The sequence below is a fragment of the Pinus tabuliformis genome, chromosome X (assembly GCF_031772625.1).
Source record: "Pinus tabuliformis cultivar Carrire ecotype Pingquan chromosome X, CPIR1, whole genome shotgun sequence".
NCBI lineage: Eukaryota > Viridiplantae > Streptophyta > Pinopsida > Pinales > Pinaceae > Pinus > Pinus tabuliformis.
This window is the reverse complement of record NC_142308.1, coordinates 1,592,734,738-1,592,761,805: the sequence shown is the minus strand read 5'-3', so window position 1 is coordinate 1,592,761,805 and position 27,068 is coordinate 1,592,734,738. Positions and strand designations below refer to the sequence as shown.

At 38.4% G+C, this 27,068-nt stretch overlaps 1 protein-coding gene across 8 annotated transcripts in view; it reads left to right on the top strand.

The window, feature by feature from the left end:
- The first annotated feature begins 2,350 nt into the window (after positions 1-2,350).
- LOC149146112 (GDSL esterase/lipase At1g28640-like) overlaps positions 2,351-27,068 on the top strand; it is a 71,904-nt gene continuing 47,186 nt past the window's right edge. For 3 of the 8 annotated variants that reach the window (XM_089453386.1, XM_089453385.1, XM_089453384.1), the window contains exons 1-5: positions 2,357-2,922; positions 3,004-3,225; positions 3,359-3,507; positions 3,716-3,992; positions 4,201-4,423. In XM_089453386.1, the coding sequence (XP_089309512.1) occupies positions 2,667-2,922; positions 3,004-3,225; positions 3,359-3,507; positions 3,716-3,992; positions 4,201-4,423 (1,127 nt within the window). In that variant the 5' untranslated portion in view covers positions 2,357-2,666. Of the gene's footprint in view, positions 2,923-3,003; positions 3,226-3,358; positions 3,508-3,715; positions 3,993-4,200; positions 4,424-27,068 lie in introns of all 8 variants that reach the window. The other 5 variants (XM_089453387.1, XM_089453389.1, XM_089453382.1 and 2 more) reach the window with 4 other exon arrangements.

Below are 27,068 nucleotides of genomic sequence, written 5' to 3'. Positions count from 1 at the left end.
ATCTGCGCTGGAATGCAACTGCTCCTCCTTGTACCTGCGCTGAAAGTCAAATCTAATGAAGGCTACCTGCGCTGGGCGAGATTGGCCAAGTGGCACAGTCATTCTGCAAGGTGTCAATTGCCCAGGAAGCTTCCAAACTGACACTTGGTTCATGGGATTCGCCCTGTGATGAGTAAGAGGTACTTGATCTCCATGTGTAAGCAAGGATCTCCAAGTGGACTCAAGAACTGAAGTTTAACTGAAGAGGGAGAGGACACAAGGCAGCTTTATGTCAGTCTCAAGCTGACTCATCCTTTCTTCTTCTATCCTATATATAGAGCTCGTCTATGAGGTCTAAAGAGGCTGGAATTTTGTGCAAAGCAAGGAAGTGCTGTTGGTTTACAGTTAGAGTTATTGGGTGATTGCTTTTATAGAGGTGAAGAGGAGACTTCTTGCTGCTGGGGAGGTGTTGCTGGATTGGAGCCATTGATGGTTGTAACCTTCTCAGAACCCTGTTACTTTTATCAATAAAGCTTTGAATGTTCTCCTATATATTTGTATTGCATTGATGTATTGTATTTACTTGTATATTTGATTCACTCTAATCCATGCATCAGTTATGAGTACATGTATCTTGTAGTTTTCTTCTCTCTGTTGTGCAGGATCTGTGTGTAGCTGGACCGGCAAAGGGAGCAAGGAGCTGGGAACAAGAGACAAAGAGAGAGGATAAGGATCGACAAAAGCGAAAGACACCGGTTGGTTAATCTTTTCTTCCTTCTCTCTGTACTTTCATAAAGGAAAACATTAAAGCTTTACTTTCAGTTGTTGCTAAAGACTGTCACCTTTAGAGTAGGGATAGGGTCATCCGAGTCGGATACTTTTCCCCACAACACATTGCTTAACCCTGATATTACATTTAATATCTTTAGACCACCCTTAAGCTTGGCAATGACAGTCTTGTAGATGTGGATCACAAAAATCCTCATTTCAGGAGGAACCATGATCTCTTCAAGCCTCTCCCAAAGCTTATCTCAGGGGATAGTGTCAAAATCTTTTCTAAAGTCCACAGAAAAACATAAGAAATCGGTTTTAATATTGCGACATTCCTCCGCGATGATCCTAAGGGTGACAAGGTGGTCGATGGTCGAGTGATGTCTCCTAAAACCAACTTGCCCTTTAGCTCTTTTACCCTGGTTCTCAAGCCAAAGGCTAAGATTTTTTTCCAAAATGAGCCCATAAAGCTTGGCTAGGATGTGGCTAATCATAATGGTCTTGTAGTTAGAGGGAACACTTTTGTCCCCATTTTTGAAGATAGGCACAATAAGGCTTTGCATCCAAAGCTTAGGGAAGCCATGCTTTACAACTAAATTGAGAAGCTTGTGGAGATGAGGAATGAGGATAGATTTTCCTATTTTAAAGATCTCAGCTTGGTAACCTTCAATATCTTTGGCCTTCCCATTAGCAAACTTATTAATCCTAGACTCAACGTCTTCCAGAGAAAAAATATCATCCTTAGTAGGAGTGTTTAAGATGGTTCCCATGGTGTCCGAAGAGTTATACAACTTCTTAAGATAGTTATCCCAACTTTCTAGGGGGATAGAATGATTATCTTTAGTTTTACGAACAATCACATTCTGCCAAAATTGTCTAGGCGCAACTTTAGAAAGGTGGGGAAGATGCTCTCGTCTCTTATTAATATATGACCTCTTCTTCCTCTTAATGAGAGCTTTGTATATACTTAGATTCTAGACCTTAGTGCTTTCATTATGGGCGTCTCTGATTGCTTTCTTCGCAATTTTACAGTGTTTATCATACCAAGGATTGGAAGTTCGATTATTTTTCTTATAATAAGTCTTATTAGAGAATTTACTAATGGTGGTGGAAAGGGTAATGGTAAAATGGTAATAGATTTGATCAATGTTGTTAGCCTAAATCCCTTTTCAAATCCCTTAGAAAAAATCAATATTACTTCTATCAAAGTGAATGTGACTTTTGTTTTTATTCCCTACATGTAGAGGGTATGTATATGTATATCAAAATTTGTTTTTATTCCCTGCATGTGGAGGGTATGTATATGTATATCAAAATTGAAAAATAAAGACAAAGATATGTAGTAAGAGTCAAAATTTGTAATATGCTTAAAAACATAGATATAGAATTGATAGAGGCTAAATAGCAAATTATAAGAAAGATCCTGGGATCAAGTATCTCGATTCAAACTAAATATCCTTTAGTTATGTGAAGGATAAATTTAAAATATTCATATATTAAATCATGGTGAAAACACGTGGGTAGAAACCGGCAAGAATTTGATCGGAGCAGATACATTACATGTGGTCATGTCAGATTAGAGTGTTTCGTGTCTTAACCGGCATGTATTAAATGTGTGGTCGTTGTGCCGTAACAGAGCATACTCCGAGTCGAGTCTAGGCACTCTAATTCATAGCCTGGAATCTTACTTTTCTTCTTCGCATCCTCAAATCCGGTAGTGAGAGTAACAGCGGTTTACATGAATGAAGAAAATGAAGATTAGCACTGCATTCTTTGTAGTCATAACATTGTGGTCGTTGTGCCGTAACAGAGCATACTCCGAGTCGAGTCTAGGCACCCTAATTCATAGCCTGGAATCTTACTTTTCTTCTTCGCATCCTCAAATCCGGTAGTGAGAGTAACAGCGGTTTATATGAATGAAGAAAATGAAGATTAGCACTGCATTCTTTGTAGTCATAACATTGTGGTCGCAGCTTTCCTGGACGATTGATGCTTCTTGCTACACTGCTATTTACAGCTTTGGAGATTCCCTCGCTGATACAGGAAATTTGCTAGCCTCAATGATATCAAATGTTTCAAAACCAGCATCTGGTAGTCTGCCATATGGCGAAACATATTTTCGCAAACCGACGGGCCGCTTTTCTGACGGACGATTAATCGTCGATTATATCGGTATGTTCTTTAAGCCTTCTAAAAGATTATGGAAATTTTATTAAAGCTTTACATATTCATGAATGACTGGCATTTGTACAGCAAATGCTTCTGGTTTGCCGCTCTTAGATCCATATCTCGGCAATAGGACTTCAACTTTCAAATGCGGAGTCAACTTCGCAGTGGGCAGAGCCACGGCTTTAGACCTTGATTTCTTTTCATCTAAGAATATTGCGCTCGTTGGGACTCCATTTTCTCTGGACACGCAGATCCAGTGGTTTTTATCTCAAAGACCGAAATTTTGTGCAACCTACAGAGGAAAAGGTGCTTATTCGTCTTCTTGTTAATTGTTTCCATTTGTCTTATGAAATAATTTTATGTGTTGTCTTATTAACCTCCAACTGCACTTCGACTCAATTTCTGACTCTTTATTTGATTTTTTTTTTGCATTATGCAGACTGTAACGAGCATTTTGCAAATGCATTGTTTCTGATGGGGGAGATCGGCTTTAACGACTATACTTATGCATTCTTTCAGCAACGGTCGATGAAAGAAGTCCAGACCTTTGTCCCTTTAGTCGTGGATAAGATCATAAACGCGCTGCAGGTAAGCGATTTTATCCATTTCATTTCATAGAAAGCTTAAGCTAAATTAAGCTTAAGTAACAGTATTTGTTAATTATTTTACATTCTGATTTCTCTCGACTGCAATCTACTAAATCTAAGCTAAATTAAGGTCAAAGAATAAAGATTAATATTTTAAACTTTATGTTCCATCTACGCTAATCTCATCTACATTATTATTTTTGCGGCAGACATTGATTACAGTAGGCGGCGCAAGGAAGATTTTAGTTCAGAACAACTTGCCGATTGGCTGTGAGGCAGCATATTTAGCACAATTTGCAACAGGACTTGGAGAACCACTGGACAAAATTGGGTGTATGCCGAGGTTTAATGCTTTTGCACAAAAGGGAAACAATCTTCTTAGGGCGCGAGTTGCGGAATTGCAAGCTCAGCATTCGGATGTTAAATTCGTGTTTGCAGACTATTACAACGCAGCTCTCAGAGTCCTACAGTCTCCCCAATCCTTCGGTACGAAATACTTTTGATATGCTTTTAAACTTTTGGGAGAAATTAGTTTTCTTTTACATTGAGCAGTCCTACAGTATCCCCAATCCTTCGGTAGGAAATACTTTTCATATGCTTTTAAACTTTTGGGAGAAATTAGTTTTCTTTTACATTGACCAAAAATTTAGAATCTCCATTTCTTTTTAACTATGAGTGACAGTGAACTGTGCAGGATTGCAGACGAATGTTTTACAGGTATGTTGTGGAGCAGCCGGGCCGTACAATTTCAATATCAGTACACCGTGTGGCGAGGGAGGAGCTGTTTCGTGTGCAAATCCTCAGCAACATTTCAACTGGGACGGGATTCATTTAACAGACGCTGCTTACGGCAAGATGGCCAATTTATTTTTGGACGGAACATTCACTAGTCCGCCACTGAACACGTTATGCTCAAGGTAATAAAGTCGACCCTAAACCAACCAGATTACATAGAATGCACTTTGATTGCCCTCAGTTGTAACGCTATTAAATTAAATTAATATTAATTTCCAAGTATATACTAAATTAGAAGAAATTCATTTAATTAAAGATTTAGCTTCAAATATTTTAACGAAAGATTAAGGTTCTTGTATACTGGTTCCACCCTTGTCCCATATGAACTAACTTTTCATGGTATCGGGTTGGGTGATATTGACATCACGCCTGGCGGGGGGCAAGCTCACTATATTGCCGCGTGACAACTGTCACTTGTCATACATGTGACGTCTCTGAAAGCTTGCCACATGACAAGTGTGCATCTATTGTATGGTGATCCTATGGCGAGTGACCACATACCTTTGATGTATGGCAAAATTGTCATATTTTGTGCATACGAAAATCATTTTTACAAATTTGATAGAAATTAGATCGAAATTTCGAATATGAACGGAATAATTTATATTAAAAATTTATTAAACAGTGTGAAATAACAACATTTCGGTGGAACTAGTGACCCATCGTCAACGCGAACTTTAGATTGATGATATGTCAGGAGAGCCTCGGGGAGAATTAAATTAAAATGTGAAGTAACCGTAACCCTTAGAATAAAGGAAAAATTAGATGCAAATATAATTAAAGAACAATTAATGATTAAGAACAACATAACAAAATGGAAGAGGATTAGGTAAGAGGAAAAAAATAATTAAGAAAAGGAAGAAATATTATTATGGAAGAAATATTAAATAAATTATAACTAAAACAGAAAGATAAATGGAGGCGAGGAAAAGAACGAAAATATAAAAAAGATACCTAAAAATGGTTAGGAGAAGAAAGAGAGAAGAGACATAAAGAAATTTGGAGAAAGGAAAATCAAAATTCACTACAAGGAAAAAGGTAGGCTAAAAATGGTTAGGGGAAGAAAGAGAGAAGAGACATAAAGAAATTGGGAGAAAGGAAAATCAAAATTCACTACAAGGAAAAAGGTAGGGAGGGGAATGGTGTTAGAACAAAGGTAAAAATAGGAAGGGAAGAAAATATTATTATTTATTGAGCTAATGAATGATAAGTTTCTAGGATTGGCTTAGTTTATAGCCATTTTCATGATTAGAGTTATTGGGATGCTTTTCAATTTCAATGGATTCTCAATGATATGAGAGGAATAAAAAACTTTATAAGCAAAGATTTTGGTTTGTTCAAAGTAGATAAGTTATTTGGGGTTGTGAGAATGCTTGACAATAACCAATTTAGAAGTGTGGTTGTGACAAGTGTCATCAATATGTTCTTTGATGTGGGCACTAAATGACCTCCTAGATTGTTTGATGTAAGATTCTCCATAGTAGCAGGGAATTTGGTAAACCCCAAGGCCAACAATCGGATCATGTTTGTCTGTAGAAGATATGAACATATGACATTTGAGAGTTTTAAATGGTTTAAAAATAGTTTTAATTCTTCTTAGTTAGAACCTCGGAGATTAGATTGGTGGTTCCTTGGATGTAAGGAAGAGAGATGAGAGTTTGTGGGGAGGAGTTAGAGTTAGTAGTATTAGGGTTGCTACAAATATAGTTGTCATTGATGTCAAAGATAAGGGGAATATTAAAGAAATTTTAAGGTCTAAAATGGGCCTCCTAAGGAATATTATAAAATAATAGTGTAAATAATAAAACAAGAATAGATTACATCATCAAATTTTGCAGAGAAAAAAAAAGAATTAGATTACGTCATCAAATTTTGCAGAGAGAGAGAAAAAAAAAGAACTGCTTTTTTCAACTTGTATTTTCAACTTATCTTGATACGATTTTACTCAAATTTCGAGCGGGAGCACCCGTTGGATGCAGAATTTAATTTATCATCCAAGGAGTACCCATGTTGTATACTTTCGATGGACCCTGCTATACAAAAAATGAGAAATACATGAAAAACATGATTGCAATCACATTTTTCATCTATTTCTCATTTTTTGTGTAGAAAAGTCCATCGAAAGTATGCAACATTGGTACTCCTTGGATGAGGAATTAAATTCCACATCCCACGAGTGCTCCCATTCGAAATTTGAGTAAAATCGTAAGGAGATAGGTTGAAAATACGAGTTGAAAAAGTAGTTTTTTTTTAACTGCAAAAATGGTGAATCACCCACCATGGTTGACATCATCATCTTAAATCCTATTGCTTCTTATAAAGCTAATTTTATTTGTACATTTTTATTTTCAGGACCATTTTTTACCTCAAAGTTTCTCTAATGACTACACTACCGAGATAAATATTGCAAGATGGAGATTGATGGAAATATTGTTTTTGAGCTTTTGATGTCCAATTTGGAAACCCTATCTTTGAAGAAATTTTTACTCTAAATACTTAGTTCAAATGGGAGCATAAGATATATAGTTGAATATTTTATTCTGAGACCTTTCCAACGGTATATGACACTCCTTATAATTCTGTGGGAATGAGGAGATATGAAATATTATGTCACATTGACCTAGCTAGTTTTACAAGTTGGTCACATGAGTGAACATAGAGACACTACAAATAAAGTATAGATGAGTGCATTTAAAGATCATCCAAGCAAGACGATATCTGATATGTGAAAAATAATTTAGGGAATACTCTTGGGGTTTTAAAAGTGGAACAAAAATGTGATTTGTGGAGTGAACACGCCATCTTGGTATTTTCTCTATAACTTATCTTCTAGGATGTTTTGGACCATGAAATTTTGAGGACATGAAGGGTATATTTTTGTGTACATTTAAAAATTACAAGAATTTGTTCACTATACTTTCAGAGACATGCTTTAAGGAAGTTAGGGTTTCTGAATGCTTTTGGAATCTACTTCAAACATGTCATATTTTCATTTTCACTATAAAGTTTCTCTTGGGATGTTTCACATCGTGAAAATTTGAGGAGATAAAGGTGAGATCTTGTTAAAATTGGAAACTAGGGCCAAACTCCACATGGGTCATCTTATTTATGACAGCTGATATTTTTATTGGATTCCTATCTCCGAGAGGTGTAGGATTGATCTAAAGATCATCCGATTCTGACATGTATAAATGAAGTTATGAATTTATTTTGATTATGGTCAAATTTTCAAGGTCGGCCAACAAACTTATGTACGCTCAGAAGCCCAACAGTCACATCTATTCATCCTCAACGTTGCATATAAATAGAAGGTGACTTAGCCTCATTTGGACACACTCATCTTCACACTTCTCTCTCTCTCAGCTCATTCATTGGGTACGGATTTTTAGGCCTCTCTCTCTCCACACGTCTGAAATTTCAAGAGAGTGAAATTTTAGGAGGCCGAAATTTCAGGAGGCTGAAATTTCAAGAGGCCGAATTTCTGGACAGTTTGGCCAGCTTTGACTGCAGGTAGGGCTAACCACAGGTGGGTTGTTTGACCAGACTTTGACTAGGATGAATTTGACTATTTTAAGGGTTGTTTTATCTTGTTGTTTAGAGGCCGAAATTGACTGAAGTTGACCAACTTGCTGAGGGTCAAATCTTCCATGTTAACCAACGTTGACTTTTATGGTTAGGGCTCTTTTGCTGCTGTTATAAATTATCATATTTATAAATTGTACTATCTCTCTCTGTTGAACTATTGAAGACTAAAAGAAGATTTGATCAACGGTTTCCCCACATTGGAGTTTGTCCCTGGCTGGTGCCACATCTTGTGTCCTCTTGTCTTGGCTTGTCTTCTATTGTTTATATTTATGTTCTATCTGCATTTTACTGTCATGTTGATGTGATTGCTAATGTGAATATTGATACTGGGCTAATAAAGAAATTGAAGTAAAATTTTTCTAAAGCATAGAACATACCATTGTTGTCTAAACTTAACATGGTATTAGAGCTAAGGTGAAGACAAAGCCCAAGCAAGAGTGAAAGGGAAATCACCAAAGATAGTTGGACAAGGACAAAAGGTTCAATGGGTTCCCCATCCTACTTCCTGGGTGAAGACAAGCTCCATGATAAATATGACTATCATGGATGGAAGACGTCTCTTGATTTGACCTTGGAAGAAAAAGAAGTGATGGACTATGTGCAGGGTAAAATCCCTGAACCTCCTTCAAATGCACTGGCTGTTGCAAAGACGAAATATAATAGGGCTAAATTTAAAGCAAAGAAGATTATCAAGGATTCTATTGATAAGCATCTCTAGCCTACATCTCCAAATTGAAGACCTCCAAGGAGATCTACGATAGGTTGGTCAACATGTTCAAGGTTAGTAATGCTAATCAAATTCTATTTCTCAAGAATAAGTTGAAGGATATTAAGAAGGGAAAGGATGAGCAATTCAATCCTATTTCTTGATGATTACTGAGATCAAGAATGATCTACTCTCAATTGGAGAAGTCATTCCTAACAGGAAACTTACTCTCACCACCCTTGGAGGACTCCCACTTGAGTGGTATGTATTTAGAACTACCGTCCTCAACAATGATCGAATTCTAGGGTTTAAAGAATTGATGTCGATATGGATTCAAGAAGAAACAAGAATGGTTGAGCAAGAAATTCCTTCTAATAGAAGCAACCCTGCTACATTCTCTGCTCATGCCAAAAGGAGAAATAATGCAGGGTCTAAAGGTCATTTCCATGGAAATCCTATATCTAAGGGAGGAAGGAAGGGTAGGTGCTTTGTTTGCAATAAGTTTGGCCACTATGCAAGGGAGTATCCAAATAGAAGGGACACATCGCATGATGATGATCGCAATCATTCTAGGGGCAACTTCAACAACAACAATAAAAGGAATGGTAGGTCCAATGGCAAAGGAAAAAGGAATGTGGGACATCAAGGAAATGGTCGACCCTTTAAGAAATCAAGGAACTCGAGGTATGAAGAATCAAATTTTGTTAACAATAAGAAAAAATAGTACTATCTTATATCAACCCTCTCCACTGCCTCTCCTCTGAACACTTTGGGAAATTGGCTGATTGATAGTGGCGCCTCAAGGAACTTCATCAGATACAAGGAAACCCTTTTTAATCTGATAGAAAATGAGAGAAACATGGAGATCATTCTTGGATATGATTCCACCTATCCCATGAAGGGAGTAGGGAATGTTACCCTTCAAGTGAATCAAGGTAACACTATTCATTTGCAAGAAGTATTATATGTACTTAATCTCAAGAAGAACCTGGTGTCCATTTTAGCCATGGAGGACAAAGGATTCAAGGTGGCATTAATCGATGGAAAGGTACGTGTTTGGAAAATAAATTTTAAAGATGATTTTACTCTTGGTTTAGGGTTGACATTTTGTATCAAGTTGAAGGAAGTCCATTGGGAGCCATGTCTTGTGACACATATCTACAATCTGAACTATGGCACCAAAGGTTTTCCCATCCTCATTATAAGGCCCTACCCGATGTGAGACAGATGGTGACAGGTATGCCCGAGTTCAAAGTAGAGCATGAAGGTGTATGTCCAAGATGTGTCGAAGGAAAATTTACAAGGGGACCATTCCCCTCAAGTAATAGAAATACCACAAATATATTACAATTGACCCACTCTGACATATCTGGTATGATGCCTGTAAAATATTTGGGAGGATACTTATATTATATCACCTTTACGGATGATTATTCTTGCAAGACCTGGATCTACTTCTTAAACAAGAAGGATGAAGTGTTCACCTGGTTCCGACACTTCAAATCCTTGATCTAAAACCAATCCGAGAAGAAAATCAAGATATTGAGGACTGATAATGGGACCGAGTATGAATCCAATGAATTCAAATATTATTGCAGAGAAGCTGACATTAAGAGGGAGACTACAATGTCATACACTCCTGAGCAGAATGGTGTGGCTGAAAGGAAGAATCTCTCTATTATAGAAGCAGTTCGTGCCATGCTTCATGATTAAGGCCTTCCGAAGTTCCTATGGGCTGAAGCTAAAAGTATCACCGTGTATGTTCAAAAACGATGCCCTCATCAAGCATTGGACTCCAATACTCCTGAAGAAATGTTCACTGGTAAGAAACCTGATGTATCTCATTTTAGAATTTTTGGAAGTCCCGTATATTTTCATGTGCCGAAATAGAAAAGAAGCAAATTGGGTGCATCTGGGAAGAAAGGAATCTTTGTGGGCTATACTAAAAATTCTAACAGATATAGAATTTATGTGGCTGGTTAAAAGGAAGTTGAGATAAGTCATGATGTCACCTTTGACAAAGATATGGCCCTTAGGAAGATCAAAAACCTTCCTATCCTAAGGAAGGACAAAGAAGCGAACACTGGAAATCAGGGTGCAAAAGAAGACGAAATGATGCCTAATGTTGATAAACCTATGGATCCTGTTGATCCTCCTCCTCATGAGCCCTCCTCCTCCTCCAAAAGGAGACCCTCATGGCTTAGGGAGACTCTCGAAAATGCTGAGAGACACATTGCACCAAGGGGGACTTTTCGTTAAAGCAAGAAGTCGAACAGGTATCAAGGATATATGACCGCCATGAGCACTATCATTCAAAATGAGCCTTCATCATTTGAAGAAGTCGTGAAGCATCAAGTATGGAAGGATGCTATGAATGAAGAATACAATTCAATTATGAAGAATGATGTCTGGGATATGTTCCCTAGACCCCAAGACAAATCGGTTTTCACCTCTAAGTGGCTCTACAAAATCGATCATCGAGCTGATGGAAGTGTAGAAAAGTTCAAGGCTCGCTTTATTGCTCGAGGCTTCTCTCAAAAGGAAGGTGTAGATTACGATGAGATATTTTCACCTGTTGCCCAATATGCCACCATCCACTCGATCATAGCCCTTATGTCCATGCAAAGATGAAACCTACATTAGATTGATGTCAAGACCGCTTTCTTGCATGGTTCAATCAAAGAGGAAGTCTATGTGGAACAACCCGAGGGGTTTGAGGTTCATGATCGGGAATATCATGTATGCAGGTTGAAGAAATCCCTCTATGGATTGAAGCAAGAACCTTGAGCTTGGTATGAGAGGATCGATAGCTATCTGATGAAGCTAGGATTCACTAGAAGGGAAGTCGATCCGAACCTTTACTTTAAGGTTGAAAATGATAAACCTCTCATCCTGGTACTTTATGTGGACGACCTATTTCTAACAGGTGCAGACCCTCTCATTAACAAATGTAAGAGGGATTTGGATTCTAAATTTGAGATGAAGGACCTAGGACCAATGCACTATTTCCTAGGGTTGGAGGTCTGACAAAATCCAGGTGAAATTTTCCTCTCTCAAGGAAAATATGTTGTGAAGATATTGGAAATATTTGGGATGGTGGACTGCAAGCGTGTGACTACTCTGAAGGAACTTAACTTTAAGAAGTTATGTGGTAGTGCTGCTGGACCTGAATTGGGAAATGCTTCTGAGTATCGTCAACTCATAGGAGCATTGATGTTCTTGGTGAACTCCTGTCCGGACATATGTTTTGTAGTTAACACATTGAACCAATATATGGTTGAGCCTCATCATATACATTGGATTGTTGCCAAGAATCGTCTGAGATATCTTCGGGGCACAATCACTCATGGACCGAGATACATTGCTGAAGATGTGATGCTACATGGTTATTCTGATGCTAATTAGGCTAGCAGTGTGGTGGGTCGCAAGAGCACTTATGGATGCTGGTTTTCTTTGGGTTTTGCTTCGATATCCTGGATGAGCAAGAAACGGAAATCAGTAGCCTCGAGCACCACTGAGGCGAAATACATAGCTGCTAGTATGGCCTCCTATGAAGCTGTCTGGTTGAGGAAGCTCTTCAGTGAGCTATTTGGATATGTGTTGGATACCACCGTGATCCTCTGCGACAACCAGAGTGGAATCCGATTACTATAGAATCACGTGTTTCATGATCGCTCCAAGCATATTGATATTAGGTATCACTTTATCTGAGATATGGTACAACGAGGAGCAATAAGGCTCCATCACATTGGGATTGATTTGAAAGTTTCTGATATTCTGACAAAGCCCCTAAGAAAGCTCAAGTTCTTTTCTTTCCGAGAACGACTTGGATTCGTGGAGAGACCCTCTCATGAGGGTCTTGTATCAGATGGACATTGAGCTGTAGGAGCTCCGTCGGGCTTGGGGTACTTCTTGGAGCAATGAGAAACCATAAGGTGAGTGGTTCAACCTTCCCCTAGTGGTTTGTTGTGTAAAGGGTGAGTGGTTCAGCCTTCCCCTACGATACCCCTTGGCGACATGTAGGCAGGATGAGTGGTTCATCCTTATCCTACTGAGACATCCTACCCATGTAGTCTGGGACTCATCGGAAGTACCTCTCATCTGGCCAATGAGTAAGGAAATGAGGATAGGGACCATAGTACTACCAACGGACACATCTGTACTACCGTACTCCTTATGATAGCCTAATGACCGATATTGATCCGGGATCAATTGGAACTGACTTCGGGTTAGTAAGAGTGGTATGAGACACTCTCTTTTGATTGGAACTGACTTCGGGTCAGTAAGAGTGGTATGACACACTCTCCTTTGATTGGGACTGACTTCAGGTCAATAGAGAATGGTATGATACATTCTCGATCACTTCTTCTTCTTCATAGTTCAACATAACAGAGCAGTGCATTGATTGCAGACATAGTACAGAGTGGCAGATAGATTAGCAGATGGAGTTCTCCCTAGTTGAGAGGGAGTGTTAAAATTGGCAACTAGGGCCAAACTCCACATGGGTCATCTTATTTATGACAGCTGATATTTTTCTTAGATTCCTCTCTCTGAGAGGTGTAGGATTGATCTAAATATCATCTGATTCTGACATGTACAAATGAAGGTATGAATTTATTTTGATTATGGTCAAATTGTCAAGGTCAGCCAACAAACTTATGTAGGCTTAGAAGCCCAACAATCACGTCTATTCATCCTCAACGTTGCATATAAATAGAAGGTGACTTAGCCTCATTTGGACACACTCATATTCATAGTTATCTCTCTCTCTCCTCATTGAATGGGTATGGATTTATGGGCCTCTCTCTCTCCACACGTCTGAAATTTCAAGAGAGCGAAATTTCAGGCAACCAAAATTTCAGGGGAGCGAAATTTCAGGAGGCCGAATTTTTGGATAGTTTGACCAGCATTGACTGCAACTAGGCATGTTTGACCAGACTTTGTCTAGGCTAAATTTGACCATTTTTAGGGTTGTTTTATCTTGTTGTTTAGAGGCCAAAGTTGATCGACTTGCTGAGGGTCGAATTTGACCCGTTGACCAGTGTTTACTTTTCTAGTTAGGGCTCTTTTTCTGCTGTTATAAATTATCAGATTTATAAATTGTACTATCTCTCTCTACTCAACTATTGAAGACTAAAAGAATATTTGATCAAGGGTTTCCCCACATTGGGGTTTGTCCCTCGTTGGTGCCACATCTTGTGTCCTCTTGTCTTGGCTTGTCTTCTACTGTTTATGTTTATGTTCTATATGCATTTTACTATCATGTTGATGTGATTGCTAATCTGAATATTGATACTAGGCTAATAAAGAAATTGAAGTAAAATTTCTCTAAAGCATAGAACATACCATTGTTTCCTAAAATTAACATATTTTGTACATGTGGTAAAAATTTCAGATATTGGTTCATTATACTTTCGAATATATACTCTAAGAAAGTCAAGATTCTTGAATGCTCATGAAATCTACTTCAAATCTGTCAACTTGGCATTCTCACCATAATTTTTCTTCTAATATTTTCATATTGTGAAATATGAAGGAGACATTGGTGAAATATCTATGTACTCATGGTAAAAGTTTCAGACTTTGGTTCACTATAATTTTTGAGATATGCCCTGTGGAAGTTAAGATTTTTGAATAGTCCTAAAATCAACTTCAAGCGTCAGTTTGAAATTTTCACTATAACTTATTTTCTAATATGTTTTAGTTTATGAAACTTCTAGAGACCTTTGGAAAGATATATTAGTGCCTCAAGCAAAAATTTCAAAATTTGATTCACTATACTTTTCAAATATTCCTTGTCAAAATTAGAGTTTCTGAATGATCCTAAAATCAGGTTCAAATAGGTTAGCTTGAAATTTTTGTTCAAAATTCTTTTCTAGAAAATTTTATATAGCTGAGGAGACATATAAAAGTACCTTATGTAAAAATTTCATAAGCATATTTGTGAAATTGAATATGTGTCATATTGTACAAATTTTTTCTTGGTAAGAGGCTTGTTGTTGCTCAAATTGTATAGGCACTACGAAGACAACTCAGGTTAGGGGTTGTCACTTTGATCCCCGACCTCTCCTTTCTAGTTGTCTCCCAACAACAAGCTATGGGGGGTAGTCCCTAGGGAAATATGAAGAAGAAGGACAAGTTGGAAACCAACGGTCCGGGAGACATGATTGAATGGCCTATGATTCAGACTTATACAGGAACACAACAAAATATAGATATAAACATAAAGACAGGGGTGCAACAAAAATAAAACTTCATCTCATTAATATCAAATGTTGGGTGTGGAGCATGATTATTTAGAGGTCTTTGTTTCAGCCAGATGTATACCCTAGGAAGTTTGTACACCCCTCCACGCGAGGGGGCTGCGGGGACGACTTGTCCCCCGCACGGGGGTTCGGGGGGGGGGCTGATCCCCCTCGGTTAGGGGGTCCGGGGGCCAGCAGTCCCCCGACGGGGGTTTTGGGGGCAACGCCCTCGAAGCTAAAAATATATGTAAAATTGCCTTGTAAAAGTATAGTAATTTCTAGTCAATCTGGGCTGTTCATTAGGCAGATGATCTGACGGTAGAACTTATGTTTAGTTTAGGGTTTTTTGCCCCAGAAGGCAACCCCTCTCTTTGTATGAGGGCATTGTATTGAGGCTGTGGAATAGATGTGTATTATCCAAGCGAGAAACAGAGAGGTGGGACTGTGAGAGAAAACAAAGGATATTACAACGGATCTGCTGTAGGTTGTGTCTCTTCATTTTGTTGGATAATAGAAAGGAAGGACTGGCTGTTCGGGGTGGACGTAGCCCAAACTAGGTGAACCACGTATATCTCTGTCTCTCTGGTTTTATGGGTTTTCTGTGTTTATATTTATGCAATATTCTATGTGTTCCATTGCTCTATAATATCTAATTTTCTAACATCAAAGAACTTAAATATGCTTACATACACAATGGAAATAAACTAGCTCGAGCGATGATAACTTATCTATGAGAAGAAATGTGGCGGCTGCATGCCTCTGACTTGTGTTCCAATGAGGCTCAAGGACATTTTTGTTATTGAACAACAAGGGAAAACCCTAAACAACCAAAACCGTAACCCCAAGAATTGGAACACTGTTGGGGTTAGTTGGGCAACCAACTTCCCGGGGCCATGACTTGGTCATATGATCTCCATTTGGTGCGTACAGTACTTCATTGGAAATATCTCTCCGAGTAATATAGAATTTATGAAAATCCCCTACCTATGTCTATGGGATTGCTGAGGATCTAAAAAAAACATCATTTAGGGGGTCGAAACAACTCTGGAAGTTCATGACTTGAAAAACTGTTATAAATAGTAAATGATACTATAATCAAGGAAACATATGAAACCAACTAGAGTTCTAGAAAGAATAGGCGGGTGGCCACCAATATCCACCTGGATCAGTCCTCCCCCCTAAGGAAGCAATTGTACCCATTGCGTATAGAGCCTCCATGAGGTGAGGAAATTTTTGTTGAACCTAGTCCCTAGTGAACCACGTTCCTTGGTGAAGGAGTTGGCCTGCTTTGGCAACTAGATATAGATGGATCCTCTGTTGATGAGTTTTCTTGATATGCGCATCCATAATCCTCTCATTTGTGGCATGTTCTATTTGACTTTGGTTGAGTTTTGTTGGTGTTAGCTTCTTAGCAACATCAGATGTGTCTAGCAATGGGGGAAAATATGGTCGCAGCCGATCCACATTGAATACTAGGTGCAGGCCAAGGAATGGTGGAATGCTAAGCTCAAAGGAATTTTCCACAATATCCTTGGTGATGGTGTACGACCCATATCAGAGCGATAAAATTTTTCGGTGTGGCCAAACAAGGCGCTTCTTTTGCAAATGTAACCAAACTTTGTCACCCACCTGGAACCTGTGTGGCACCCAATGTTGATCATGACGCTGCTTGTACTTAGCATTGGCTGAGTCCAATATTCCATGGACCTGCTGGCAGGCATGCTGAATGTGCTCAATGAAGTTGTTAGCCCTATTAGCTTCAACCTGGATGTGAGCCAAATGTGTCTGAGTAGCTACAAATGGTATGGCCACATCAATGGGACATAGTGGCTGGAATCCCAACCCCACCTGAAAGGGAATGTGTCTAGTTGAGCTATAGAGATATTTGTTGTATCTGTGTTGGAAATAGGGGAGGCTTTCATCCCATGTGCATGGATGCTTCGAGTTGTACATGTGTAGAATGTGCATGACTTTCATATTAATGACCTCTGTTTGGCCATCCGTTTGGGGGTGGAAGGCCATGGACTTAGTGAGTTGGGTATCCAACATCGAATAGAGGTTTGAGTAAAATGTAGTCAGGAAGTTATTGCCTTGATCTGAGATAATGAACTGTGGGATCCCAAAGTGTACCCACACTCCTTCAAAGAAGGGCTTAGGAGTGTCTTTTACTATGATACTCTTCTTGCAGATTGCTAGAATTTCCATCTTAGAGAATCTGTTGACAACCATGAAATCGCAGTTGTTGCCATGCTTAGTAGAAGGAAGACCTGACATGTAATCAGGGAAAATTTTAAGGATGGAAATTTATCTTAAAGTTTAGAAGCATTGGCAAATATTATTGGTCCCTAGTATGAAAATTGCAAAATGTTTGGGGATATTTTTTGAAGAAATACTTAGATCTATAATAAGTTTATAAAATTCTATATAAAATTTTGGCGATTTTATAGGAAAAATAATTTTATACTGTAAAATTTGGGAGAATAACTTTTGGAAAAGCTGGAAATTGTGGAATATTTGTTTTGGAAAAAACATGGAAAATTAGCCCACTTGCGAATATTAGCCCCTAAAATTTTGCATGCATGTAATCCATGGAGATGGATTCCCAAGGCCAACTAGGAGTAGGCATAGGAGTATATAGGCCTTACTTCTTGATGGTTAGTTTGGAAGTGGTGCAGACAATGCAATATATGATGTAATTCTCAACATCCTCTCAAAGGTCTGGATAATAAAAATACTTTTGCAGCACTGCCAATGTTTTCTCTACTCTAAAATGTCCAACGACCTAACTTCAGTGCACTTCCTAAATCATCTTGGCACGCTTGCTTGAAGGAACAAAAAGGTGTTCCAGGTGGCATAACAGTGCACCCTAGAGGTGAAAATAAGGAATTTTCTTGCCTTCCAGGAGCATCTAGTATGTTTTGCCGAATTCTAAATCACTCTTGTAAAGATGTGGCCACCTCGAAGCCTCCTATCCACAAGAGTTGAGAATAGTGGTCAATGCCATGACCGATGGCCGGTTGAGGTAATCTACCACATTATTGGTGTTTCCCTTCTTGCACTTAATGTTCAATTGGAACTGTTGCAGGTGTGTGGACCATTTCTGATGGTGATCGTTATGCAACTTTCCTTGTGTCTGTATGAATTGCATGGGGCGATGGTCACTGTGGATGACTATTTCCTTCCCTAGAATGTAATGCTTCCATTATTGGTAAGTATGAACAATGGAATACATATATTTGTCATAGGTGCGATACTTTTGGATTGTGTCTGAAATTGTCTCACTGTGATATGACACTGGATGCCCCTAATGAGTAAGAACTGTACCAATAGCATAGTCAAAGGAATTTGTCTCAATCTCAAACGGTTGTTTTAGGTCTAGTAATGTGACCACTAGTGCAGAGAAGAGGCGATGCTTCAACTCAGAAATAACCTTCTGTTGGGATTCAAACCAAAATAACTTTTCTTTCACTCTACCCTTGGTGATTTGGTTCGAAGGCCAAGTGATATGAGCAAACCCGAGCATGAACCTGTGGTAGAAATTTGCAAGACTTAGAAATCTGCGGAGCTCTGTTAGACTTAGATTTCGGGAATCGGCCCACCGCCCCCTGGCCGCGCCACCACAGGCGGTGGGGGAGCGACGACCATGCAAATTTTTTTATTTTTTATTTTTTTTAATAAAAAAACAATAAAAAAACATTTAATTTTTTTTTTTTTTTTTAATGATTTTTTTAAATTTTTAAATTTTAAATTACAATAAAAAACATTTAAATTTTTAATTTTTTTAAAATGATTTTTAAAAATTTTAAATTAAAAAATCAAATTCTTAAAAAAAATAAAATTTAATGATTTTATTTAAAAAAAAAAATATCGCTTTAAAAAAGATAGTAATAATAATTTTTTTAATAAAAAAAATTTGTTTAAAAAACAAATTTAAATTTTAAAATTTATTTGGTTTTTTTAATATTTTCATATTTATTTGGTTTTTTTTAATAATTTTCATATTTTTTTTTGTTTTTTTTTTCCCTAGTTTTTGCTAATGTTTTTTTTTTAATTTCTCTATTTTTACTTATATATATATATATATATATATATATATATATATATATATTTTTTTTTTTTTTTTTTTTCTTTTTAATTTTGTTTTTTTGTTTTTGTTTTTTTTTTTCCTAAATTCTTTTATGGTTTATGAGATAATTTTTTTTTAACATTTTTTTATTTTTTATTTTTGTCATAGACTTCCTAAGCTAGCTTTAAATTCCGGCCAAAACCACCTAAGGCTCAATCGAGGGTGGCATAAAGACACAAGGGCCTGGTTAAACTATTGGGAGATCAACGAAAATGATGCATTGCAAAACATAAATAACATTAAAGATATTGTTACTTCTAAGTTCAAAGAAGAAATGTGGTGTGAGAAAGATTTAGTGGCTAAAAGAAAATTAAGTTATTATAAGAAGGTCATCAACCCCACCCTAGAAGATCAAAAGTATCTCTCTATTTTAACTAGCTCAAAGAAGAAAATTAATATAGCAAAGATTAGAACGAATTCTCATGAGCTCCATAGTGAAACAGGTCATTGGGCAGTGCCTAAAACACCATGGATGGAAAGGATCTGCCATACATGTGAGAATAGGAACATCGAGGATGAAAACCACTTCCTCTTAGAGTGCCCCGCATACAACCACATTAGATCTCAGTTTCACAATATTTGTTACAATACTGACCTTCTTGGCCTTTTACAATGTCAAAATTATAGTGAGCTCGGGAGGCTTCTCTCCAAGCTTTTTGAGCATAGGAATAAAATCTTAAATCAAAATAAATAATTTGTTTCTTTAGGTCCGATAGACTATTGTTTGATGTCAGCAGACGTTAACCATCATCATCATCATCATCATCATAATATATATTTTTATACTTGTTTTTTTAAGTAATCAACATTTTAATCTTAATTTTAGTAGTTTTTAATTTTTTTTTTTTAATCTACTTTGTTTTTAATTTTTTATTGATTTTTTTTTTTTTAACCTACTTAATTTTTAGTTTATTTTTTTTTTTTTTTTCATATATATATTTTGTGCCAATTTTTTTTATAGTTTACAAGATATATATATATATATATATTAAATATTTTTTTTTACTATTTATTTGTTTGTTTACAATGTATTAATTTTTTTACTTTTTTAATTCTTATCATTAATTTATTATTTATTTATTTTTTTACATTTTTATGATTGATTTTTTATTTTTTATTTTTATTTATATTTATTTATTTATTTTTATTTTTATGTTTTGTTTTAGTATATATTTTAATTTATGTTTTGTTATTTTCTAAACTTTTTTTGTGTTTTTTCATTGTTTTAATTGTTTTTATTTTTATTTTATTTTATGTTTTCATTATTTTTTTAAAATTTAATGTTTTTCGGGGTCATGATAAAATATTTTACGCCATTATTTCGAAATGTTGAAATTTTACTATTGAAAAAAAAAAGTGTTTTTCCAACGTTAACACTTTTCATTTTGAGGGTGTTTTCTAGACAATTTTTGCGCAAAAAATTGGTTTTCACCGCCATTTTTAAAACATGTTGAAAATTTACTCAAGAAAAAAAAGGTGTTATTTCATTATCAACACTTTTCGTTTTTAGCACTGTTTTTTATGTTTTTTTCGAGGTTTTTTGGCCAGAGTTCCCTTTTTGAGTTTATAGTTCCCGTTTCAAAGTTTACATTGTTCCCAATAGGTGGGGAAGTAGACCTGAACAAAAAAATCCTTAAAAGTAGCAGATGATGTAAGAAATTTAACTATCACCAATCTTTGCACCATTCAATTTGCTTATCAATTTCTATTGACTAAATCATCGATGCCTTAATAAACATGAAGGAAATTATAATCAATTAGCGTAATGATGATATAATTTTTTTCAGCTTGGTTGGGCTTGACCCAGGTTTAGCTTGTACTTCACACCAACAAAACCCTTAGACACTGGCCCTTCTGGACAACCCACAAGCAACTCGAAGTCCACTTGAGGTGGCTATGAGTGATTGCATAACCAGGTTTCTGCAACCTTGAGTGACTACGCAGAGTGGCTCTTAACTTAGTTTTTCTGTACTTTAACCGTCCTATTGTCACTCACTGCTTTATAAGGTTATTAGTTGCCCAGAGTGGAGAAAAGCACTCAAGTTTGAAGCCATTTCCTAATCCACTGAAGCTCGCAAAGTCAAATTGGACCCTCTCCACTACATAGTGCTCGTGATAAGCTTTCCAACGATATATAGAAGTCCAAAAATGGACTTCTAGATCAGAAGTTAGAGCAGTTTGAAGATGGGGGTTCTGTTGCCTTGAAATGAAAGAGAGGAGCACATTGGAGGGCCTCAGGCACAACAAGTCCTGCATCCTGCAGGTCCCACATCCCGCATCTCACATATCGGTGATCCCGTAGTCTTGTAATCCCACATATCAACGACTCTACAATCCTCCAGCCCCACAATCCCATAGTACCGCGATCTTGTAGTCTTACAGTACTGTGATCCTGCAGTCCCGCAGTACTGCAATCCCACTATTCCACATCCTGTAGGTCCCACATCCTGCATCCCGCATATCAGTGATCCCGCAGTCCTGCATTACCACGATCCTGCAGTCCCATAATACCGCGATCTCTCAGTCCCGTAGTCCCACAGTCACGCATTACCACGATCTTGTAGTCCTGTGATCCCGCAGTCCCATAGTCTCGCATTCCTGCGATGGGCCATCCTTAAGAAATTGTGGGGGATGAAACACGCCAATAGCGCAAATTGCCAATAATTCAGGCCCTGCAATGTTAAATCACCTGGGAAGGCCTAAGTCAGTTTACAAAGGAATTCCCTGCATAAACAGGGTCGAGTAGGCCATTTTCTCTCTCCTCCAGGGGGACCATGTGGTGGCATATGATTGGTCCTCAGAGCTGACATGGTAGTTGACGTCATTGCTGACGTGGTAGTACGGGTGGACACGTGTTACTCAGTTTTGGCATTTTTAGGGGTCTTATGTGACCATTTCCAGGTGACATGTGTCACCACTCACTGAGTGACACGTGGCAGTGATGAAGTCACCCCGCAGATCGGTGATTTGCGATCGCACAAAGTGTAAGATTCTTGCCCTCGCCAATACTCCTCCCTGGCTGTGATTGCGATAAGGAAAAGGGTCCCCAGATGCGATATTTCATAGGTTATATTTCATAAGGATTTTGCGTCTGGGATATCACTCGATGTGGTATAAAGATTTATCAAAGGAATTCCATGTTACAATGGAAAGGGTCCCCCAGATAGTAGTGGAAATCCTTAGTGCCTAAAGGGCTAAGCACCTGGTTCAAGCCCCCGGTCATATGAAGGAAGTCGTAGAAATGGGCTGAAAGCATGAGGGCTTAAAGGGAAGTCAGAACTCGCCTACTTCGTCTTATTTCTATGTTGAAGGCCTGCACCCGAAGACTACTTGTTACATCATAAAACACATCCCTAGATGTATCAGAGCGCTAAAAAGGATTGCACAGAGCTTTAGAGGACATATGGGTTAGCAGCTAGGGTGTTGAATGGAAGTATGGAGCATTCAAGCCAGGTATGGGTGCATTCACGATAAGGCCCTCTCATAGCACTCATCTAGAGTCAGCGACGAAGGAATTTAAGGGAGAATGGACAGTGGACCGCCTTAGTAGAATAAAAGAGCATGATGACAAAGATGTCGCTTGATTAGAAGACTTTACAGGAACCACAAAGGACCTCTTCCTCCATCTTCCTCCTGTTTTTTATTATTTTCTGTAGTTTCTTATTTCCAAGAAAGGGAGCAGATCTCGATTGTAATCTTTGGGCAACAGAGCCTTACACTGGCTGAGATAGCTAGTCTAGGAGACAGTTGGAGCTCAGGCAAAGATATTTGTTTTAACTATAACCCAAGCTCTTCCCCTCTTCTTATAAATAGGGGAAAGCAACATTATACAGAGGTTCCAAAATTTCTCACCCAATGGATCTGAACTCTGTGATACCAATTTGGCTCATAAATCTATAAGGGAATGACTTGTATTTCATATTGTATTACGTTACATAAATAGATCTTTTAGACTAAGCAAATAAATGGTGGTGATTCCCCCTTCTAATTATTACCATATGTTATTCTCCCTGTTTAATTCCATTATGTTCATATTCTTCTCTCTATTCATGCTATAATAGTTGCTAGAAATGATTTCATGCTTCCTTGCAGATCCATGTGTGTTGATTTATTAATGCATATGCCTAAATGAAGGGCTGAAATTATATCTTTAAACTGCTCTATATGAATCATAGAACCCTTCCTCTCTTCAGTCCATTATCTCTGCTTGTAACTCGAACAAGTGTAGAATTTCCCATTGCTTGCAACTCTATGAGTTCACTATATAATTCTAGATGTTTTGGGCTCTATATGATGAGTTATGATTTCTCCTAATCCTCTCTCATTTAATCAACAAAGCTTATTAAGCTGTAATCCCCTTTGAAGTAATCGGCCTCCATTGTTCTATGTGATGCTTATGGGAACTGTGTGTGTGAGGAAGTACCTGAAATACATAACTCATACCTTTGGAGGAATGAAACAAGCCCCCTTATTATCTTTCATTATGAGACAATGAAGTGTTGCAAACCCCTCACATATAACCTTTCATGCACTCCTCTATTTAATATGTCCTAGGCACTGGTCTATAATCAACCCAGAGGCTGTCTCTAGGAGGCTTTCTATCTCCCCTACAGCAATTGTGCTGCTGGAGCGATTTGAATCGACAACATGTTTCTGGTGCCATTTTCGAGGAATAGATTAGAATATTTTTCCTTGGGTACGACAAAGAATTACATTTCCTCTATTAGGTGAGCAAGGGAAGTGTGGGTTGAAGATCTCTCACGTTGGCGAACCCACTGTAAATTTTATGGTAAACATCCTCGCGACTCCACTGTCCATTTCTCTAGTTGATCATCCTAGCTTTCGAGCAGCCCAATACTCATTCTGATGCTACAACAATTGAAGCTTTCCCTACTTTTGAAACTGAAATCACTCATATAGGGAGGTTTTCGAGATGGCCCTTCCTGCATTTCTGGGCAACCAATTTGCCCCACTGGATTTCTCTTCTATTGCTGGTTATCCCAATCATGTCCCTACATATCATGAGTGTAATACCTAGTTGCCTAGATTAAGTGGAAATACAGAGAGAAGACCTGACCAACACCTCAAAGACTTTCATGAATGCATGGAGCAACAAGGTATTTTTCTTGAAGATGTACAAATGAAGTTGTTCAAGTGGTCTTTAGATGAGGATGCTAGAGTTTGGTTTAAAATGATACCTCATGGCAGCATATCTTCCTTGAAATGTTTTCATACAACATTCTATCAATATTTCAAAATATTTTACCCATCAAATGCTCTATTTGAAGATTGCTGAGCGCAATTTAATGATGAAGACATTCCCGAGGTCGAGGACCCTGCTGAAGATGTTTGTGGAGCTCCACTCCAAGAAAACATCCTCTCGCATCAAGAAGCATCACCTAATGAGCAAGAAAGACAAGAAGGGAATGTCATTGAGCTGCCAACAAACCGTTTTCAGTTGAATGTGATGTTTCCCCTTCCTATGATGAATGTGACTCTAGTGAAGAGTCAAGTGATGCAGAGCCATCACACTCCCAGTCATGGGAAGCTGCACAAGAAGAGGAAGACCACCAGGAAGTTAGTGAAGAGCCTCCAGTTTGAAATTCTCATCTTTCCCCTGGAGAAAAAGGCCAAGGCCCTCCTCCAAAGAATGATTCATATTATTCAGAGGAGGAAGAGATGGTCGCTGGGGTCAAAAAGGGGTCATTCACCAACAAGTGGGGAGAAGGCTCTCAACAACAAATATTTCAAGAAGAGACCGAAGTTGAAGGACCAAGCTGTGTCTGTGATTATTTATCACAAAAAGATTCCTGTTGGGAATTCTCAAGGGGCCCTCCAGTCCATGACTCTTACAGTTCAGAAGTTGAAGACTCCATTGCAGATTTCCAAGAGGGTTGGCCCATTGAAAAATGGGTAGTAAAAGATCAGCAACAAGTTTTTCTTGAAAAAGTTAAAGTTGAGGAGCTGGATAGTGTTTGTGGCTGCCCTGGCCAAGAGGATATTGGTCAGTAGATTGTTCATGAAAAAGAGGCAGTTGCAAATTTTCCCAGTCTATTACATGACCTTGTGGCTGAGTACATGGACATATTCTTTTATCAGTAGCAAAGGTTGTGTCTAGAGCATGCATCAAGATTTTCAATTGCATACTTTTTATGGTGCATGTCTGCTTTAATTTTTAAATTTTAGCAGCATGAAGGTATAAGGCCCAGTACTCTAATGTTGGCCTGGCACCATTGGAGGGTTGAAATCACCTAGGTGGATTAAGCTGTAGTGCATAAGTAGGAATGTACATAAATAAACTCACCAGCTGAGCATTTTCTTTTCAGTTGTTAGAATTTTTATTTCTACATTTTTAGATTAATGAGGAAAGTCCCATGGATATTTTGTTGGTTACAAAGTTCATATATTTCTGACTCCATGCCCAATGGTGAAGGATACTAGTTTGCATGTTCTCAACACCTTGCTATCAAGGCACTATCCTCAGTTGGAGGCAATGTTATCACTCGCTGCTTTATATGGTTATCAGTTTCCCAGATTAAAGAAAAGAATTCAAGTTTGAAGCCATTTCCTAAGCCACCGAAGCTCTCAAAGTCGAATCATACCCTATCCACTGCATAATGCTCGTGATAAGATTTTCAACAATATATAGAAGTCCAAAAATGGACTTCTAGATTAGAAGTTAAAGTAGTTTGAAGATGGGGGTTCTGTTGCCTTGAAATGAAAGAGTGGAGCACATTGGAGGGCCCTAGGCACAACAAGTCCCACATCCCATAGGTCCCACATCCCACGTTCCACATATCGAGGATCTCGTAGTCCCGCAATCCTCCAATCTCACATATTAGCGACCCCGCAGTCCTCCAGTCCCGTAGTCCCACAGTACCGTGATCCCACAGTACAGCGATCCCGCAGTCACGTAGTACTGCGATCCCACAGTCCTGCAATCCTGCATCCTACATGTCCCACATCCTGTATCCCACATATCAGTGATCTCACAGTCCTGCAGTCCCTCAATCTCGCATATCGACGACCCCCCAGTCCTGTAGTCCCACAGTACCGCGATCTCGCAATACCATAATCTCGCAGTCCCGCAGTATAGCGGTCTTGTAGTCATGCAGTGCCGCAATCTCGTAGTCTCGCAGTCCTATGATGGGCCATCCTTAAGAAATTTTGAGGGGTGAAACACGCCGATAGCGTAAATCGTCAATAATTCAGGCTCTGTAGCGTTAAATTGTCGGGGAAGGCCTAAATCAATTTACAAAGGAAAAGCTTGTGCAAACAGGGCCGAGCAAGCTATTTTTTGTATCCTCCAGGGCGCCACGTGGCAACATATGACTGGTCCTCAGAGATGACATGGAAGCTGATGTGATTGTTGACGCGGAAGTATGAACACTGACATGGTAGTACGGGTGGACACATGTCACTCAGTTTTGGCATTTTTAGGGGTCTTATGTGGCCAGTTCCGGGTGACATGTGTCAGCACTCACCGGGTAACACATGGCAGTGATGACGTCACCTTATAGATTGGTGATCGACGACCGCACAAAGTATAAGATTTGTTCCCTCGCCGATACTCCTCCCCAGCTGTGATTGCGGTAAGGAAAAGGGTCGCCGGATGTGATGTTTCATAGGTTATATTTCATAAGGATTTCACGTCTGGGATATTGGCTAATGCGGTATAAATATTTATCAAAGGCATTCCATGTTACAAAGGAAAGGGTCCCCTAGATAGTAGTGGAAAGGCTTAGCGCCTAAAGGGCTAAGCACTTGGTTTAAGCACCCGGTCATATGAAGGAAGTCATAGAAAGGGGATTAAATCATGAGGGCTTAAAGTGAAGTTGGACCTCACCTGCTTCATCTTATTTCCGTGTTAAAGGCCTGCACCCGACAAACTACTTGTTACATCATAAAACACATCCTCAGGTGTATCAGAGTGCCGAAAAGGATTGTGCAAAGTTTTAAAGGATGTATGGGTCAACAGCTAGAATATTGAATGGAAGTATGGAGCATTCAAGCCAGGTATGGGCGCATTCAAGATAAGGCCCTCTCGTAGCACACATCCATAGTTGACGACGATGGAATTTAAGGGAGAATGGATAATGAATCAC